Raw genomic sequence first — 19,886 nt, 5'->3', positions numbered from 1 at the left:
CTGCTGATGCACATCTAGGTTGTTTCCATCTCCTGGCTATTATGAACAGTGCTGTGATGAACATTGGGGTACATGTGTCTCTTTCAATTCTGGTTTCCTCAGTGTCTATGCCCAGCAGTGGGATTGCTGAGTCATATGGCAGTTCTATTTCCAGTTTTTTAAGGAATCTCCACACTCTTCTCCATCGTGGCTGTACTAGTTTGAATTCCCACCAGCACTATAAGAGGGTTCCTTTTTCTCCACACCCTCTCCAGCATTTACTCTTTGTAGACTTTTGGATAGCAGCTATTCTGACTGGTGTGAGATGGTACCTCATTGTGGTTTTGAGTTGCATTTCTCTGATAATGAGTGATGTTGAGCATCTTTTCATGTGTTTGTTAGCCATCTATATGTCTTCTTCAGAGAAATGTCTGTTTTGTTCTTTGGCCCATTTTTTGATTGGGTCACTTATTTTTCTGGAATTGAGCTGCGGGAGTTGTTGTATATTTTTTAGATTAATTCTTGTCAGTTGCTTCACTTGCTATTATTTTCTCCCATTCTGAAGGCTGTCTTTTTACCTTGCTTATAGTTTCCTTCGTTGTGCAAAAACTTTTAATTTTAATTAAGTCCCATTTGTTTATTCTTGCTTTTATTTCTATTACTCTGGGAGGTGGGTCATAGAGGATTCTGCTATGATTTTCGTCAGAGTGTGTTTTGCCTATGTTTTCCTCTAGGAGTTTTATAGATTCTGGTCTTCATTTAGATCTTTAATCCATTTTGAGTTTATTTTTGTGTATGGAGTGAGAAAGTGTTCTAGTTTCATTCTTTTACAAGTGGTTGACCAGTTTCCCCAGCACCACTTGTTAAAGAGATTGCCTTTTCTCCATTGTATATTCTTGCCTCCTTTGTCAAAGATAAGATGTCCATAGGTGCGTGGATTTATCTCTGGGCTTTCTATTTTGTTCCACTGATCTATATTTCTGTCTTTGTGCGAGTACCATACTGTCTTGATGACTGTTGTTTTGTAGTATAGCCTGAAGTCAGGCATGTTGATTCCTCCAGTTCCACTCTTCTTTCTCAAGATTGCTTTGGCTCCTTGAGGGTTTTTGTATTTCCATGCAAATTGTGAAATTATTTGTTCTAGTTCTTTGAAAAATACAATTGGTAGCTGGATAAGGATTGCATTGAATCTATAGATTGCTTTGGATAGTTTACTCATTTTCACTATATTCATTCTTCCAATCCATGAACATGGCATATTTCCCCATCTATCTGTGTCATCTTTCATGTCTTTCATCAGAGTTTTATAGTTTTCTATACATAGGTCTTTTGTTTCTTTAGGTAGCCTTGAGAACCCCATGAATAGTATGAAAAGGCAAAATGATAGGATACTGAAAGAGGAACTCCCCAGGTCAGTAGGTACCCAATATGCTACTGGAGATCAGTGGAGAATAACTCCAGAAAGAATGAGGGGATGGAGCCAAAGCAAAAGCAATACCCAGCTGTGGATGTGACTGGTGATAGAAGCAAGGTCCGATGCTGTAAAGAGCAATATTGCATAGGAACCTGGAATGTCAGGTCCATGAATCAAGGCAAATTGGAAGTGGTCAAACAAGAGATGGCAAGAGTGAATGTCGACATTGTAGGAATCAGTGAACTAAAATGGACTGGAATGGGTGAATTTAACTCAGATGACCATTATATCTACTACTGTGGGCAGGAATCCCTCAGAAGAAATGGAGTAGCCATCATGGTCAACAAGAGTCTGAACTCCAATACTTGGACGCAATCACAAAAACTACAGAATGATCTCTGTTCGTTTCCAAGGCAAACCATTCAATATCACAGTCATCCAAGTCTTTGCCCCAACCAGGAATGCTGAAGAAGCTGAAGTTGAACGGTTCTATGAAGACCTACAGACCTTTTAGAACTAACACGCAAAAAAGATGTCCTTTTCATTATAGGGGACTGGAATGCAAAAGTAGGAAGTCAAGAAACACCTGGAGTAACAGGCAAATTTGGCCTTGGAATACAGAATGAAGCAGGGCAAAGGCTAATAGGGTTTTTCCAAGAAAATGCACTGGTCATAGCAAACACCCTCTTCCAACAACACAAGAGAAGACTCTACACATGGACATCACCAGATGATCAACACCAAAATCAGATTGATTATATTCTTTGCAGCCAAAGATGGAGAAGCTCTATACAGTCAACAAAAACAAGACCAGGAGGTAACTGTGGCAGATCATGAACACCTTATTGCCAAATTCAGACTTAAATTGGAGAAAGTAGGGAAAACCACTAGACCATTCAGGTATGACCTAAATCAAATCCCTTATGATTATACAATAGAAGTGAGAAATAGATTTAAGGGCCTAGATCTGATAGATAGAGTGCCTGATGAACTGTGGAATGAGGTTCATGACATTGTACAGGAGACAGGGATCAAGACCATCCCCATGGAAAAGAAATGAAAAAAAGCAAAATGGCTGTCTGGGGAGGCCTTACAAATAGCTGTGAAAAGAAGAGAAGATAAAAGCAAAGGAGAAAAGGAAAGATATATCCATTTGAATGCAGAGTTCCAAAGAATAGCAAGAAGAGATAAGAAAGACTTCCTCAGCGATCAATGCAAAGAAATAGAGGAAAACAACAGAATGGGAAAGACTAGAGATCTCTTCAAGAAAATTAGAGATACCAAGGGAACATTTCATGCAAAGATGGGCTCAATAAAGGACAGAAATTGCATGGACCTAACAGAAGCAGAAGATATTAAGAAGAGGTGGCAAGAATACACAGAAGAATTGTACAAAAAAGATCTTCACGACCCAGATAATCATGAAGGTGTGATCACTGACCTGGAGCCAGATATCCTGGAATGTGAGGTCAAGTGGGCCTTAGAAAGCATCACTACGAACAAAGCAAGTGGAGGTGATGAAATTCCAGTTGAGCTATTTCAGATGATGCGGTGAAAGTGCTGCACTCAATATGCCAGCAAATTTGGAAAACTCAGCAGTGGCCACAGGACTGGAAAAGGTCAGTTTTAATTCCAATCCCGAACTAAGGCAATGCCAAAGAATGCTCAAACTACCGCACAATTGCACTCATCTCACACACTAGTAAAGTAAAGCTCAAAATTCTCCAAGCCAGGCTTCAGCAATACGTGAACCGTGAACTTCCCAATGTTCAAGCTGGTTTTAGAAAAGGCAGAGGAACCAGAGATCAAATTGCCAACATCCGCTGGATCATAGAAAAAGCAAGAGAGTTCCAGAAAAACATCTATTTCTGCTTTATTGACTATGCCAAAGCCTTTGACTGTGTGGATCACAATAAACTGTGGAAAATTCTGAAAGAGATGGGAATACCAGACCACCTGACCTGCCTCCTGAGAATTCTTTATGCAGGTCAGGAAGCAACAGTTAGAACTGGACATGGAACAACAGACTGGTTCCAAATAGGAAAAGGAGTACGTCAAGGTTGTATATTGTCATCCTGCTTATTTAACTTATATGCAGAGTACATAATGAGAAACACTGGGCTGGATGAAGCACAAGCTGGAATCAAGATTGCCGGGAGAAATATCAATAACCTCAGATATGCAGATGACACCACCCTTATGGCAGAAAGTGAAGAGGAACTAAAAAGCCTCTTGTTGAAAGTGAAAGAGGAGAGTGAAAAAGTTGGCTTAAAGCTCAACATTCAGAAAAAGAAGATCATGGCATCTGGTCCCATCACTTCATGGCAAATAGATGGGGAAATAGTGGCTGACTTTATTTTGGGGGAGCTCCAAAATCATTGCAGATGGTGATTGCAGCCATGAAATGAAAAGACGCCTACTCCTTTGAAGGAAAGTTATGACCAACCTATACAGCATATTAAAAAGCAAAGACAATACTTTGCCAACAAAGATCCATCTAGTCAAGGCTGTGCTTTTTCCAGTGGTCATGTATGGATGTGAGAATTGGACTATAAAGAAAGCTAAGCACCGAAGAATTGATGTTTTTGAACTGTGGTGTTGGAGAAGCCTCTTGAGAGTCCCTTGGACTGCAAGGTGATCCAACCAGTCCATCCTCAAGAAGATCAGTCCTGGGTGTTTATTGGAAGGACTGATGTTGAAGCTGAAACTCCAATAGATGGCCACCTGATGCGAAGAGCTGACTCATTTGAAAAGACCCTGATGCTGGGAAAGATTGAGGGCAGGAGGAGAAGGGGACAACAGAGGATGAGATGGTTGGATGGCATCACCGACTCAATGGACACAGGTTTGTGTAGACTCCAGCAGTTGGTCATGAACAGGGAGGACTGGCGTGCTGTGGTTCATGGGGTCACAAAAATTTGGACACAACTGAGCAACTGAACTGAACTGAACTGATTCCTAAGTATTTTATTCTTTTTGTTGCAATGGTGAATGGAATTGTTTCCTTAATTTCTCTTTCTGTTTTCTCATTGTTAGTGTATAAGGATGTAAGGGATTTCTGTGTGTTACATTTATATCCTGCAAATTTACTACATTCATTGATTAGCTCTGGTAATTTTCTGGTGGAGTCTTTAGGGTTTTCTATGTAGAGGATCATGTCATTTGCAAACAGTGAGAGTTTTACTTCTGCTTGTCCAATCTGGATTCCTTGCATTTCTTTTTCTTCTCTGATTGCTGTGGCTAAAATTTCCAAAACTACGTTGAATAGTAGTGGTGAGAGTGGGCACCCTTGACTTGTTCCTGACTTTAGAGGAAATGCTTTCAAATTTCACCATTGAGGTTAATGAGTGCTGTGATCATTATCTGCTTAATATGCTGATATATATCTGATCAATATGCTGCTTATCATATGCGACTCTTATTATGCTGAGGCATGTTCCTACTATGCCTGCTTTATGGAGGGTTTTTTATCATAAAGGGATGTTGAATTTTGTCAAGGGCTTTCTCTGCATCTATTGAGATAACCCTATGGTTTTTATCCTTGAATTTGTTAATGTGGTGGTATCACATTGATGGATTTGCGACTATTGAGGAATCCTCACATCCCTGGGATAAAGCCCACTTGGTCATGGTGTATGAACTTTTTAATATGATGTTGGATTCTGTTTGCTAGAATTTGTTAAGGATTTTGGCATCTATGCTCATCAGTGACATCGGCCTGTAGTTTTGTGGCATCTTTGTCTGGTTTTGGAATTAGGGTGATGGTGGCCTCATAGAATGAGTTTGGAAGTGTCCCTTCCTCTTCAATTTTCTGGAAGAGTTTGAGTAGGGTAGGTGTTAGCTCTTCTCTAAATTTTCGGTAGAATTCAGCCGTGAAGCCGTCTGGTCCTGGGCTTTTGTTTGCTGGAAGATTTCTGATTACAGTTTCAATTTCTGTGCTTGTGATGGATTTGCTAAGATTTTCTATTTCTTTAGAACCACTTTTACTGAATCCCATAGGTTTTGGGTTGTTGTGTTTTCATTTTGACTCTTTTTATGCACATTTTTATTTCTTTTTTTATTTCTTCTGTGATTTGTTGATTATTCAGAAGTGTGTTGTTTAGCCTCCATATATTTGTATTTTTGATAGTTTTTTTCCTGTAGTTGACATCTAATCTTACTGCATTATGATCAGAAAAGATGCTTGAGATTATTTCAAGTTTTTTGAATTTACCAAGGCTAGATTTATGGCCCAGGATGTGATCTATCCTGGAGAAGGTTCCATGTGCACTTGAGAAAAAGGTGAAATTCATTGTCCTATAGATATCAATTAGGTCCAACTGGTCCATTGTATCATTTAAAGTTTGTGTTTCCTTGTTAATTTTCTGTTTAGTTGATCTGTCCACAGGTGTGAGTGGGGTGTTAAAATCTCCCACTATTATTATGTTAATTTCCCCTTTTATACTTGTTAGCATTTGCCTTACATATTGAGGTGCACCTATGTTGGGTGCATATCTATTTATAATTGTTATATCTTTTTCTTGGATTGATCCTTTGATCATTATGTAGTGTCCTTCTTTGTCTCTTTTCACGGCCTTTGTTTCAAAGTCTATTTTATCTGATATGATTATTGCTACTCCTGCTTTCTTTTGGTCTCCTTTTGTGTGAAATATCTGTTTCCAGCCCTTCACTTTCAGTCTGTATGTGTCCCTTGTTTTGAGGTGGGTCTCTTGTAGACAGCATATATAGGGGTCTTGTTTTGTATCCATTCAGCCAGTCTTTGCCTTTTGGTTGGGGAATTCAATCCATTTACATTTAAGGTAATTATTGATAAGTATGATCTCATTGCCATTTACTTTGTTGTTTTGGATTCAAGTTTATAAACCTTTTCTGTGTTTCCTGTCTGGAGAAGATCCTTTAGCATTTGTTGGAGAGCTGGTTTGGTGGTGCTGAATTCTCTCAGGTTTTGCTCGTCTGTAAAGCTTTTGATTTCTCCATATTTGAATGAGATCCTTGCTGGGTACAGTAATATGGGTTGTAGGTTATTTTATTTCATCACTTTAAGTATGTCCTGCCATTCTCTTCTGGCTTACTCATGGAAATGCTTTTCTGAGGCTCTATGTTAATGCTTATTGAGTCTTGCCTGGGGACGTATTTCTCAAGACTTGTATCCCTGATTACACAGCAACGGGATATATCTCACCCAGAGACGTTGGCCAGAACTCCCTGGCTAACCTTGTACTGAAGTTATCTCAGGACGTATGCCTTGGGAAAGGGTCTGGTCTGGTGGAACTCTTACAACCTGGAGCCATGATTCTTACCTGTTCTCAGCAGCCAGTTGAGAACTATTTAAGACTTAACTAGGCCAGTACTCTCCTACCCTCTTCTGATGTCTGTCAGACGCTTTTTCTGTCACTTTCACTTCAAGTAAAATTCTACACAAAGCTCTAGTGACTGAGGCTGTCTTTGGTCCCAGAGTTAAATCTTCCCCTTCGGAGACCACAAAGGAGACCAGCGGCACTGTTCACCAAGCACTTTAAGCTATCACAGGTCACCTTTAAACCCAACCACAAAAACTACCAGCCATTCTCCTCCGGGCACAAGGCCCAGCCTCTAGTCGTGGCCTCAGCTGGACTCAGACACAGAGAGACTTCCCAACATGCTGTCCACTCACCCCATCTCTCAGCAAGCCTCCAGGGCATGGTCACTCCCCCTAGTCCAAGCCATATATGTGCCCTTCTGTCCCACCCCCAACAGTGGTCCAAGGGCGAGCACACCCACCACACTCACAACCGCCCCCCCCCGCCCCGAGGGCCCATATGTGGCACACCCGTGGGTTCCTGCACCCCAGCCCCAGCTTTGATGCTGTTGAGGGCAGGCCCCCTCCCCTCCAGCCCCCAGGGTGAGTGCAGGTCTGGAGGAGGAGTGATCCTCTCCTTGAAACCATCGTGCCCCTCCCCTCGCACCTGCCCACCTGCCGGGGGCATTTAGAGCTGAACCTCCTCCCCGAGGACAGCAGCCAGCGAACACAGCAGGCCCCAGCCGTGGGGGCACCCCGTGGTCCAGCATGCAGTGCAGCCGCAGCCCCTGGACGCCACTCCCATGGAGGCCAGTGAGAGGTGGAGTTAATAAGGGGCTTCTGCCAGCTTCACAGCCACGGCCAGAGAGAGCCCCTGACAGACCCCTGGGGCCAGCCACCCAGAGGGCCAGCAACAGCCTAGGCCCACCCCCCACCCACTGCCCCCACGGGCCTTTCTACAGCTGAGAACACAGCTCCAGTGAGGGTGGACGCAAAACAGCTTGAATTTGCCCTCATTTCCAGAAGGGAAGGGACCCAGTGGAGGCCACCTTCAGCACCGTGAGGATCACCAACAGTAACAGACTCTGTGTGTCCAGCCCAGGAATGACCATGGGGATCTGTGGGCATGGCTCTCCAAGGGGCTCCGTGGCTGACCCCCCCCGGCTCCAGCTCGCCTGTGGCCAGCCCTCAGGGTTTTGGCCAAGCCAGGAACCACAGTGGAACTCGGTGGGGCCACAGAGATTGACAACTTTACAAAAACCCCTGAGCAGAGTGGGCCCAGGGAAGCAGGGGGTCTCCTCTGAGGGTTCCCTGTCAGGGCACACGGGGTCAGGTCAGCCAGGAGCCTAAAGGCACTGGAGAAGAGCCACCTGGGCTGACGGTGGAGGGGCCTCCCAGGCAGGCATGGAGCAGGGCCCAGCCCAAGCGAAGGGCCAGGTCCCCAAGGCCTGGGGTGCAGGGAGTCCAGGGAATCGGGGGTTGAAGTGGCAAGCCTCGGAAGGGGTAGGGAGCACGTGACCTCACGAGAACAAAGCAGGTCAGGAGACAGCAGACACTCAAATCCCAGACCAGGGGCCTGAGGTGGGCAGGTGCTTGTGGGGTGGAGGGCAAGTGTCTTCAGGAAGACAGACTTGCAGCTCCTGGGGGCTCCCTGGGGACCCTGGGTGGGTTTCTGTGCCCCCCACCATGGGGCCAGCCCACTGTGACTATGTGACTTCCATCTCTGGGGCCAGGCTGCCCTGGGCACCATTTCCTCAGGTGAATCTGGTGTCTAGTGTCCAAGTCAGGGGACAGCAGGACTTGGGTGGACTTGGGATGGGAGTCATGGCCAGCAAGGAGGGAGGGTGTGTTTTTGTGGAAAAGAAGCAGAAGAGAAGCTATGCTGCTGGGACGTAGATCTCTGGGGCCAGAGCACCCCGGTCACCGTGTCCTTGGGGAGTGTCTCCCTTGCAGCACTGCCTGGGCCTCAGGCAGTTCCTTGGGGTCCATGCAGCGCCACTGAGCTCTGAGCAAGGCAGGGTCCTGGTCCAATGGGGTCCCGCCCTTGGATCTGCCAGAGCCCCTGGAGGTGAGCCAGCTGAGGCCTGAGGGGAGGACAGGAGCTGGCTGGGCGGGAGGAAACATGGGCAGAGCCTGATGGGGCAGGGTCTGTGCAGTGAGGACAGGGGAGGCCCCCGGGCTTGGCCTTCCCAGGATTCATGTCTAGGGGACAGCCGGGACTGCGCCCCTCAGCAATGCTTTTGACTCCTGGGGCCAGCGCACCCTGGTCACCGTCTCCTCAGGTGAGACGGCTCTCTGCCCACTCCATCCTGGGCCGGGGAAGACGTCTCCAGGGGCCCCTTGGTCTGGGGCAGACCCTCCGTGGTCCCTGGGGGATCTGCGTCTGAGGCCGTTTGCCTCTCTGCCCTGTTGAGGTGGCGCCTCTGCCTGTGGAACACGGCCAGGCAGAGTGCACTCTGTGACCTGAGGGCCTGACTTTGTGTGGGGGAAGAGGCCTCGAAGCCCTGGGTTTTTGCACAGCCCCTAGCGGGGCCCACGGCACTGTGACTATTTTGACAACTGGGGCCCAGGAATCCTGGTCACCGTCTCCTCAGGTGAGTCCTCAACAGCCCTCTCTCCTCACTCTCTCTCAGGGTTTTGGTGCACTTTGGGGGAAATCAAGGGTGTCGGGTCTGGAGGGCCTGGGGCGGCCGGGGTCTGAGACACAGAGGGCCCAGGGGCCCGGGCTTACAGCAGCGAGGAGCAGAGGCTGCAGACACCCTCTCCTCCTGGGTCTGTAGCCAGGGCTTTCTCTGGGGCCCTCAGCCACCCCTGGGCTCTGACTCCCATGAGGCCATAGGTGAGGTGGTCCGGAGGCCTCGGCCACCCCTGGGCTCTGACTCCCATGCGGCCACAGGTGAGGTGGTCCGGAGGCCTCGGCCGGCCACGAGCTCTCGCCTGGGGTCCCAGCATCATTGTCACTGTGTCACAACTGGCTCGAGCACTGGGCTCGGGAAGCCTGGGCGCTGTCTGCTCGGCTGAGCCCTCACCACCCCACTTCACTGCACCTGGGGAGACCCGGGTGTCAGAGATCCAGGGGCATTCTGGAGGTCAAGAAAGGGAGCTGGGGAGAGGGCTCTGGTGACAGGCAGAGCCAGACCTCCCTGCCCCAAGGACACCGCGATGTGGGGACAAGGCGGCTCCTCTGGTGGGTCTGGCTGTCTGACTTGAGCAGCACCGGGGGGCTTCCGTTGCTTTCTGGGGCAGGCGGCTGCTCGAGGCTGGACTTAGGAGTCTGTGGTTCATGGTCCGCCAGCCCAGGCAGGCAGTGGTCTGGCCTCTGGGGACCAGAATGGGACATAGTGTCTCTGGCACAGCCAGGTGGGGCGGGGCCAGCCGAGGGTCACAGACAAGCGACTTTGACCGACGGCTTCCCTGTGGCACCTGGAGATGGGGTGGGGGCCCGGGTGCTTCGAGCCTTGCCAGGCTCCCGAGGTTTTTGTTGGGCGAGGTTGGAGATATCACCACTGTGTTTACTATGGTCTAGACGCCTGGGGCCGAGGGCTCAGGGTCGCCGTCTCCTCAGGTAAGAGCAGCCCATCCAGGGCCTTTGCTTTATCTCATTTCGTGGGATTTTTCTGAGCATCACTGTCTGGTCCTCTGATGTGTCCTTGTCCCCTCCTCCCCGGGGGGACTCAGCAGACTGGCCAGGAGGGGACCAGCTGCCTTATGCATTTCCGAGTCTCTTATTTTCTGATGCCTTTAAAAAATCAGAAACTCACTGGCATTCAGAGGGGGCTTGGGCGGGAAGGGCCACCAGTGGGGGAGTCCCAGGCCCCCCTTGGCAGCAGGGCAGCTTGGAATGCGGTGGAAGGCAACTTGCCGCGGTCCTAGCATCTGCAGAGGAGCGTGTCTGGATAATTAGGGCCTCAGGAACGCTGCCTGTGGCAGGCGCACAGAACGTCCTCCTCGGGTGAGGTGTGTTCTGCACTAGACTGTGTTTAAAATTCTTTATTGGGTAGGAAGAGAATTGTCTAGGTGAGGACGGACACGCAGTGTCCCAATCGTGGCGAGAGAGGGGAGCCCGAAGAGGTGACGGGCACTGGGCTTTGTGAGGCCACTCTAAGAGAAAGAAAGGCCGTTCATCAGAGGAGGTGTGCTTGCGAATACCAAGACAGGGCATCTTTGAAGCGACTCCTGATAGTCTGGAAAATTGAAACTTTAAAAAGAGATGTTTAAAGTATTTTAAATTTTTATCATTTAATTAACAACCACAAATCATGGCTTTGGAGAGTTGAGACGGGTACAAGTTTGGCCAAAAAGTACTTACTAGGTTCCATAAACCCTGGCCCCAATTCAGGGCTGTTTTGAGAATAATAAATTCAGCTTATTTTTTTAATGTATTTGGTGGTACCGAGTTAGTCAAGATGGCCACGGGCAGGACTGACCACCTGCAGCAGGTGGCAGGAAGCTGAGAGTCTGTTTTTGGAAGCAAGAAAACACAGTTGGTAAATTTACAGCTTCTGGTTCCCAAAAGGTGGTTTGCGGCTGGTTTTGCCCAGCCCCACAGAACTGAAAGTGTTCCCCTGAGCAGAGCAACACCTGGCTGATTTGCATTTCTAAAACAAGGCGCAGATGCTGACCAAAACTGGAAGGTTCCTCTTTTAACTATTTGAATTTACTTCAGCTTTAGCTTATCAACTGCTCACTTATATTCATTTTCAAAGTCGATGTTTAAGAAATTAATTTGTCTCAGGTGCATTTTATCAATGCATTGGTACACTCTTTAATGAGTTACTCCTTCAAGGTAGTTAAGCTGAGACTGTGCGCACGCCGTGTGCACTGAGTGTGCTCACAATCGTAGCTGGCCGGCTCCTGCCTGGCAATGATGCAGCTTTCTCAGTGCGGCTCCCTCACTGCAGAATGTTCAGGGCCGCCTTTCGGGTACCCTTCTCAGGACAGACTTGGGTGAAACGGGGGCATTCGTTGTGAGTTACTCTGCTACACCACTAGCTGGGGGACTGAGAGGATGCCCGGTGGGGTGGCAGTCAGCGGGGCCTGGGAGCGCCCGCACCTGGGGACGTGTGGGCCTGGCCTCTGCCGCCAGGCCAGCGGGCAGGTCACGAGTTAGCGCAGCGAAGGGATTCGGAGGAATCCGCCCAGGTCAGAGAGCCCACGGGACGTGCCAGGGACCAGGCGCCGAGCTGTGAGGGGCAGGAGCCGGTGCAGCCAGACTCGCTGCCCCGGGACGTTTCTATGAGTTGTTTTTGTTTCTACTTGAAAGGGAATCTGCCTTTACCTACTGCCTTCAATGCCAGGGTGCTTCACACACACAGGGACCACTTGCCATTTCCACACTTAGGTATTCAACACAGCTTTGGGGTTCAGATGGTCGCTGTGTGCTAGAGAGTATCCTCTTTCTCAGCAGAACTTTGTGATAAAGACAGAATTGGGAGCAGGTTCAGATAAGATGCATTTCCCATGGTTTTTAATGAGGACATTGGCCAGAGAACAGTTAGTCACCAGGACTGTTTTAGACTCGGGGCAGGATCTCAGGCCCACAGCACGTGCCCAGGAGGCCAGGCCCCAGGGACGTGTGCCCAGGCTCTCCTCTCCCAGAGAAGCAGCGCTGCCCACTCAGCAGAGACAGGGCCTCTGTCTGAGAGTGGCAAGCATGCCTCGGCCTGTGAGATGCTCTAGGGAAGCTAAAGTCGCCAACAAGCTTTTCACCCAGAGTGGAGGGTGGTGGTGACTGACAGCTGGGAGGAGGGCCAGCTGGGCCTGGTGTCGGGATGGAGGTGTCAGGCACCCAGGGGAGGGGGCGAGCGGGCTCCCAGGAGGAGAAGCGGGAAGAGGCTGGGAGGGGTGAGCCCAGCTGGGCAACGTCCACAGACCAGGGCCTTTAGCCGAGGCCGTGGTCCAGGATCTGACCCTTTCTCGTCAGAACCACTGGGCTTTCACGTCTGTGACGACGGTCCAGGCCACCTACAGCAGGTGAGCTGGGCTGAGCCAGGTTGAGCCAGGATGAGCTGGGCTGGGCTGACCTGAGCTGAGCTGGGTTGGGCCAACCAGGTGAGCTGGGCTAAGCTGGGCTGGGCTGGGCTGAGCTGGGTTAGGCTGAGTTGAGCTGGGCTCAGCTGGGCTGAGCTGGGCAGAGTGGGTGAGCTGGGCTGAGATGAGCTGGTCTGGGCTCAGCTGGGTGGAGTGGGTGAGCTGGGCTGGGCTAGGCTGGGCTGGGCTGGGCTGGGTGGAGTGGGTGAGCTGGGCTGGGCTGGGCTGAGCTGGGCTGGGCTGAGCTGAGCTGGGTTGAGCTGGGCAGAGTGGGTGAGCTGGGCTGAGCTGGGCGGAGTGGGTGAGCTTGGCTGAGCTAGGCTGAGCTGAGCTGAGCTGGGTTGAGCTGGGCTGAGCTGAATGGAGTGGTTGAGCTGGGCTGAGGGGGGCTGAGGGGGGCAGAGTGTGTGGGCTGGGCTGGGCTGAGCTGAGCTGGGCTGAGCTGGGCAGAGGGGTGAGCTGGGCTGAGCTGGCCTGAGCTGGGTCGAGCTGGCCTGAGCAGGGTGGAGGGGGTGAGCTGGGCTGAGCTGAGCTGGGCTGGGCTTGGCTTGGCTGAGCTCGGCTGGGCTGGGCTAGGCTGGGCTGGGCTGGGCTGAGCTGGGCTGAGCTTTTCTGGTCTGTGCTGGGCAGAGTGTGTGAGCTGGCCTGAGCTGGGTTGAGCTGGCCTGAGCAGGGTGGAGTGGGTGAGCTGGGCTGAGCTGGGCTGAGCTGGCCAGAGTGGGTGAGCTGGGCTAGACTGGGTTGGGCTGTGCTGAGCTGGGCTGGGCTGGGCTGGGCTGGGCTGGGCTGAGCTGAGCTGAGCTGGGATGAGTTGGGTTGACCTGGGCTGAGCTGAGCTGGGCTTGGTTGAGCTGGGCTGAGCTTTGCTGGCCTGAGCTGGGCAGAGTGTGTGAGCTGGGCTGGGCTGGGTTGAGCTGGCCTGAGCTGGGTTGAGTTGGCCTGAGCTGGGCAGAGTGGGTGAGCTGGGCTGAGCTGGGCTGAGCTGGCCTGAGCTTTGCTGGGCTGAGCTGGGCTGAGCTTTGCTGGGCTGAGCTGGGCAGAGTGTGTGAGCTGGGCTGGGCTGCCCTGAGCTGGGTTGAGTTGGCCTGAGCCGGGCAGAGTGGGTGAGCTGGGCTGAGCTGGGCTGGGCTGGGCTGGGCAGAGTGGGTGAGCTGGACTGGGCTGAGCTGAGCTGAGCTTTTCTGGGCTGAGCTGGGCAGAGTGAGTGAGCTGGGCTGGGCTGGGTTGAGCTGGCCTGAGCTGGGTTGAGCTGGCCTGAGCTGGGCCAAGTGGGTGAGCTGGGCTGAAGTGGGCTGAGCTGGGCTCAACTGAGCTGAGCTGGGTTGAGCTGGGCTGTGTTGAGCTGGGCAGAGTGGGTGAGCTGGGCTGAGCTGGACTGAGCTGGGCTGGGCTGAGCTGGGCTGAACTGAACTGGGCTGGGTTGAGCTGGGCTGTGTTGATCTGGGCAGAGTGGGTGAGCTGGGCTGAGCTGGGCTGAGCGGGACTGAGCTGGGCTGGGCTGAGCTGGGCTGAACTGAGCTGAGCTGGGCTAAGCTGGGCTGTGTTAAGCTGGGCAGAGTGGGTGAGCTGGGCTGAGATGAGTTGGGCTGGGCTGGGCTGGGCTGGGCTGAGGTGGGCTGTGCTGGGCAGGGCAGAGTGGGTGAGCTGGGCTGAGCTGGGCTGAACTGAGCTAAGCTGGGCTGACCTGGGCTGTTTGAGCTGGGCAGAGTGGGTAAACTGGGTTAAGCTGAGCTGGGCTGAACTGGGCTTAGCTGGCTGAGCAGGTGAGCTGGTCTGAGAGGGTTGAGCTGAGCTGAACTGAGCTGGGTTGAGCTGGCCCGGATTGGGCTGACCTGAATTGAGCTTGGCTGAACTGAGCTGAGCTGGGCTGAGCTGCTCTGGGCTAGCCTGGGCTTAACTGGGGTATGCTGGGTTAACCACGGTGGGCTGATACTGGGCCAACAGAAGTGAACTCACTGAGCTGGCTTGACTTGGGCAAATTGTTGAGATGCTTTGGGTCCATTTAACCTCCACTGAGGCTGGTGGGTCTAGATGGACTAAGCTGACCCCACTGGACTGTCCTGGTCAACAGTGGGCCTGCCTCAGTGATCTGGTTGTGCTGAGGACTGGGGGCCTGAGTGTGTATCAGTCTTATTGATGACCCCAGACCCCCGGGCCAGGCCCCAGGTGGCTGAGCCGCGGGCAGTGAGGGTGGGCTGGCAGGGCTGAGTGTGCCCTCCACTCCACTGTCCCAGAGAGAAGGTGGAGCTGCCCACACCCCTGACCAGCAGGACGCCTCTCAGCCCCCTCTTCTCCTGTGTCCTCTCTCGGGTCCCCAGAAGGTGAATCGCTCCCGAGAGTCTTCCCCCTGGTGTCCTGCGTGAGCTCCCCATCTGATGAGAGCATGGTGGCCCTGGGCTGCCTGGCCCAGGACTTTGCGCCCAATTCTGTCAGCTTCTCCTGGAAGTTCAACAACAGCACGGTCAGCAGCGAGAGATTCTGGACCTTCCCCGCAGTCCTGAGGGGTGGCTTGTGGTCGGCCTCCTCTCAGGTGGTCCTGCCCTCCTCAAGTGCCTTTCAAGGGCCAGATGACTACCTGGTGTGCGAAGTCCAGCACCCCAAGGGAGGAAAGACCGTCGGCACCGTGAGGGTGGTCGCTCCAAGTGAGTCGGGCCCGTCCCCTGGTTGGGTGCGGGGGGGAGGGTCCAGGCCCCGCTGACCCCTTCTCCTTCTCTGCAGAGGCGGAAGTGCTGTCCCCCGTTGTGAGTGTCTTTGTCCCGCCTCGCAACAGCCTCTCTGGTGACGGCAATAGCAAGTCCAGCCTCATCTGCCAGGCCACTGACTTCAGCCCCAAACAGATCTCCTTGTCCTGGTTTCGTGATGGAAAGCGGATAGTGTCTGGCATTTCTGAAGGCCAGGTGGAGACTGTACAGTCCTCACCCATAACATTCAGGGCCTACAGTGTGCTGACCATCATGGAGAGAGACTGGCTCAGCCAGGACGTGTACACCTGCCAGGTGGAACACAACAAGGAAACCTTCCAGAAGAACGCGTCCTCCTCATGTAATGCTGGTGAGTGCAGCCCTGGGGGGCGGGCGCTCACCCTCAGGTCTGCAGACACCGCCCCAGATGTGCCAGCTGCTCCCTGAGCCTTGGCTTCCCAGAGCGGCCAAGGGCAGGAGGGGCTGTGCAGGGCGGCTGGGGGCCGGCGCCCCTCCAACAGGGCCCCAGGTTCACAGGGGACTCAGCCAAGTGGGCCCTGCTCTTTGGGCGGACCTTTCCCTTCACCTGATTTCACTCCAAGCAACTCTCTCCCACCTCCAGCACCACCATCGCCCATCGGGGTCTTTACCATCCCCCCATCCTTCGCCAACATCTTCCTCACGAAGTCAGTCAAGCTTTCCTGTCTGGTCACAAACCTGGCCTCCTATGATGGCCTGAACATCAGCTGGTCCCGTCAGAACGGCAAGGCCCTGGAGACCCACACTTATTTTGAGAGACACCTCAACGACACCTTCAGCGCCAGGGGTGAGGCCTCGGTCTGCTCGGAGGACTGGGAGTCCAGAGAGGAGTTCACGTGCACAGTGGCCCACTTGGACCTGCCCTTCCCAGAAACGAACACCATCTCCAAGCCCAAAGGTAGGCCCTGCCCTGCCCCTGCCCTCCACCCCAGACTCTCCCACGGCTTCCACGGTCTGAGGACAGCAGGCAGGGCCAGCAGAGGACCCAGGCTCCCCGATCTCACCACTGTGACCCCCTCCCCCACCCAGACGTTGCCATGAAACCACCGTCCGTGTACGTGCTGCCTCCAACGCGGGAACAGCTGAGCCTGCGGGAGTCGGCCTCCGTCACCTGCCTGGTGAAGGGCTTCGCGCCCGCGGACGTGTTCGTGCAGTGGCTGCAGAGGGGGGAGCCCGTGACCAAGAGCAAGTACGTGACCAGCAGCCCAGCGCCCGAGCCCCAGGACCCCAGCGTGTACTTTGTGCACAGCATCCTGACGGTGGCCGAGGAGGACTGGAGCAAAGGGGAGACCTACACCTGCGTCGTGGGCCACGAGGCCCTGCCCCACATGGTCACCGAGCGGACCGTGGACAAGTCCACCGGTAAACCCACCCTGTACAACGTGTCCCTGGTCCTGTCTGACACAGCCAGCACCTGCTACTGATGCCTGGTCAGAGCCCCCGGGTGACCGTCGCTGTGTGTGTGCATGAGTGCAAACTAACCATGTCGATGCGTGAGATGCTGCATTTTATAAAAATTAGAAATAAAAAGATCCATTCAAAGATGCTGGTTGTGAGTGAGCAAAGCTCTCCCTGCTAGGCCCGTGGCTGTCTGCCCTCACCTTGCAGACCACCCTTCATCATCCGCACCCCCGCCTCCCCACTCGCTTCCAACCCATGCCCAGGAGCCCCGGTGCTCCTTGCGGGACGCTCACAGCAGGCCGAGCCCATGCTCACTGTGCCTCGAGTCGCTTCCATGGCCACACTGGGGGCACACGGGTGTGCAACACACACACATGCACACAGTCACATACCTACATGCAGAGAGACGCGTGTGTGCACACACATGCACGGACACGCAGACATGCACGCACATGGACAGAGACCTGGGCACACGTGACACAGACATGTATGTGATGGACCTGGGTGAGCAGGCACACACAGACGTGGACACATGAACCTGTGGACACACAGACACACATGTACATGTGCACTCACACGCAAGTGCACACAGTCACTCATAGCACATGCACATGGGCACTCACAGACACACACGCATGATGAGGACAAGTCATAGACATGTAGACGTACACGCACAGATGTACACATGCTCATGCACACACATGAATGCACTGCACACACCCAGGCTCACACACTCGGATCCCAGCCCTTGCACACCCGTGGTCACTCAGTGCCCTGTCTGGCGGGGTCCCTCTTTACCACGCCCGTGCTCTGCTTGTCCCTCTGTCTCAGCTTGGAGGTACATCTGGAGGCCGGCCCAGCCTGGACTCCTCCACAGCCCCCAGCCCCAGCCCCAGAGCAGGGTGCACAGAGGGCCACTCTGGGCCTGGCCGGAGGCGGCTCCTCAGGAAACTCATGGCCCCTGTCCAGGCCCTTGTGAAGGTGGGAGGGCCCCAGCTCTCCCCTTTCCCTCTGAAGAGACAGAGTCAGGCATGTCCTGACAGAGCAGGCCATGCCTGGGAAGCCCCCTTGGAGTAGGCAATTGCAGGGCCACACGTGAACCTGGAGTGGTGGGCACGGAGCCAACGGGTGAGCGGGTCTCCTCTGACGTCCACACCAGTGCCCCTTCAGGCTGACTCCCGACCTCCCCTACACTCCTGGCTCTTTAGGGACAAAGGGCCCATCAGTGTAGCAGCTGCAGACCTAGGTGACTGTCCTCAGCGTTTGTCCCAGCGTCTCTCTCCCTGGGCCTCATACATCTATCTGACCTCCTGATCCCACAGCTGTGAGTCCTGCAGTCCAGGCCCCAGCCAGGGCCCCACATGGCCTCTCTTGTACGTGCCACGGCTCCAAGACAGAGAGAGATGGAGGCTAGAGGGATGGGCCCCTTGGCACAGGCAGCCATCTGCCCCCAGGGCTTGTCCTCACTGGCTGGGGAGCCCACCCCAAACCACCAGAGACAGGACGCCCCACCACCGCTGTCAGCCCCAAGTGGCCCCGTGTCCTCCAGAGGGGTCAAGGACACTGGGCCACTCCCCCACCTCCAGCCCAGCGAGACCCCCACCCTTGTGTGTATGTGTGTGCTCTGTCTCACTCTCAGCCACCCCAGTGCTCCTAGGGCCAGGCACTCGGGGCCACTGCTTGGCTCAGCCTCAGCCATGCTCTGCCCCTGCAGGCTGTGGAATTGGGCGGCCAGGGCCTACCACACCTAGCCAAGACGCTGCCTAACAAGGCCTGGAGCTCCCAGCTGCCCCGGGGGTGCCAGGGAAGCAGGCACATGCCTGCTCACCTGCCCGCTTGCTTCTGCAGTCCCCCAGCCCTTCTGGCGGGTCAGGGCGGCCGAGGGGCCCAGGGCGGGCTCTGCAGGTAGCTTAGCCATGCTGACCACCGTGCTCTATCTCCCACAGAGGGGGAGGTGAGTGCCGAGGAGGAAGGCTTCGAGAACCTCAACACCATGGCCTCCACCTTCATCGTGCTCTTCCTCCTGAGCCTCTTCTACAGCACCACGGTCACCCTGTTCAAGGTAGGCTGCCTGGCCCCGGGGAGGGGGTGAGGCCACAGAGCCCCGGGGCCGCAGACCCCCAGCGCCCCTGCACCCACTCACACTGTCTCTGTCACCTGCAGGTGAAGTGATGGCCAGCCAAGAACATGGGGCACCAGAGACGGAACATGAGGGGCTGCCTTGGGGCCGGTCCCTGGCCTATGTGGCTTGTCTGCTTGTACTGAAATTTTCCCTGTGTCCTCTCCAGCTTCAAGCTGTAAGAAACTGGCTTTTCTCAGAGCAGCTGAGTGCCATGGCCAAGCATGGAGCCCGCAGTTATAGGCTCCACCTGGCCCTGCTTTGCAATGTCGCATTTGTGGCCTTGAAATAAACAAGTATACTTAATCTTGTGAAACCGCTTCCTCGTGAAGGTTTTTTTCCCCCAAGCCACACTCCTGTGGGCTGCATATCCTGAGCGCTGAACCCACTGCTGACGGGAAAGGGACGTGTGTCTCCTCCCAGGCCAGTGGCGCCACGCCGGGGTGGTGTCTTGGGGCTGGTCCAGATGCAGGAACATGGCCGAGTTGCAGATCCCAGGACTGGTTTCCCAAGGTGGCCTGAGCTGGGGCCTCTGTGTGCATCCGGGAGGACCCTGCCACCAGCCCCAAGGACACCCTGTCCCTCTCTGCCGCCATTCCCGGAACCCCAACCACGGCAGGGCTTGTCAACCTCGGGTTCGCGTGGTGTGTGCAGGAGGGACTCGGGAGGAGGCCGGTGTGTGTGCAGCCACACCGTGCCCTGAGGGAGCACGAGACCTCACCTGCAGGCCAGAAGACGGTGCCTGGAGGGTGAAAGGAAGTGTCAGGTGAAGCTGCAGAGAGGTGCGGGATTGGAGAGGCACAGAGGAAAGGCCTGGAAATAGGGGGCAGCTGGCAGCGGGACAGGGGACAGGGGAATTAGCCCTCAGAGATAAGCTGCGGGGGTCCAGGTGGGGGCCGACAGGGGCGGCGGCATGCTCGGGCCCCAGGGAGGTCCAGGGTAGGG

The 19,886-nt window shown here is 53.8% G+C and overlaps 1 gene segment (V, D, J or C); it reads left to right on the top strand.

Annotated features, from left to right (window-relative positions):
• The window catches only part of LOC129634372 (Ig mu chain C region membrane-bound form-like), a 70,678-nt gene extending 51,429 nt beyond the window's left edge, over positions 1 to 19,249 (top strand). The window contains 7 exon segments of the C gene segment in view: positions 9,212 to 9,265; positions 15,020 to 15,343; positions 15,420 to 15,752; positions 16,005 to 16,319; positions 16,451 to 16,783; positions 18,769 to 18,884; positions 18,986 to 19,249. Of these exon segments, the coding sequence occupies positions 9,212 to 9,265; positions 15,020 to 15,343; positions 15,420 to 15,752; positions 16,005 to 16,319; positions 16,451 to 16,783; positions 18,769 to 18,884; positions 18,986 to 18,994 (1,484 nt within the window).
• Positions 19,250 to 19,886: the final 637 nt, after the last annotated feature.

This window comes from Bubalus kerabau, chromosome 19, assembly GCF_029407905.1.
Source record: "Bubalus kerabau isolate K-KA32 ecotype Philippines breed swamp buffalo chromosome 19, PCC_UOA_SB_1v2, whole genome shotgun sequence".
Taxonomy (NCBI): Eukaryota; Metazoa; Chordata; class Mammalia; order Artiodactyla; family Bovidae; genus Bubalus; species Bubalus kerabau.
This window is presented reverse-complemented; position numbering and strand designations above follow the sequence as displayed.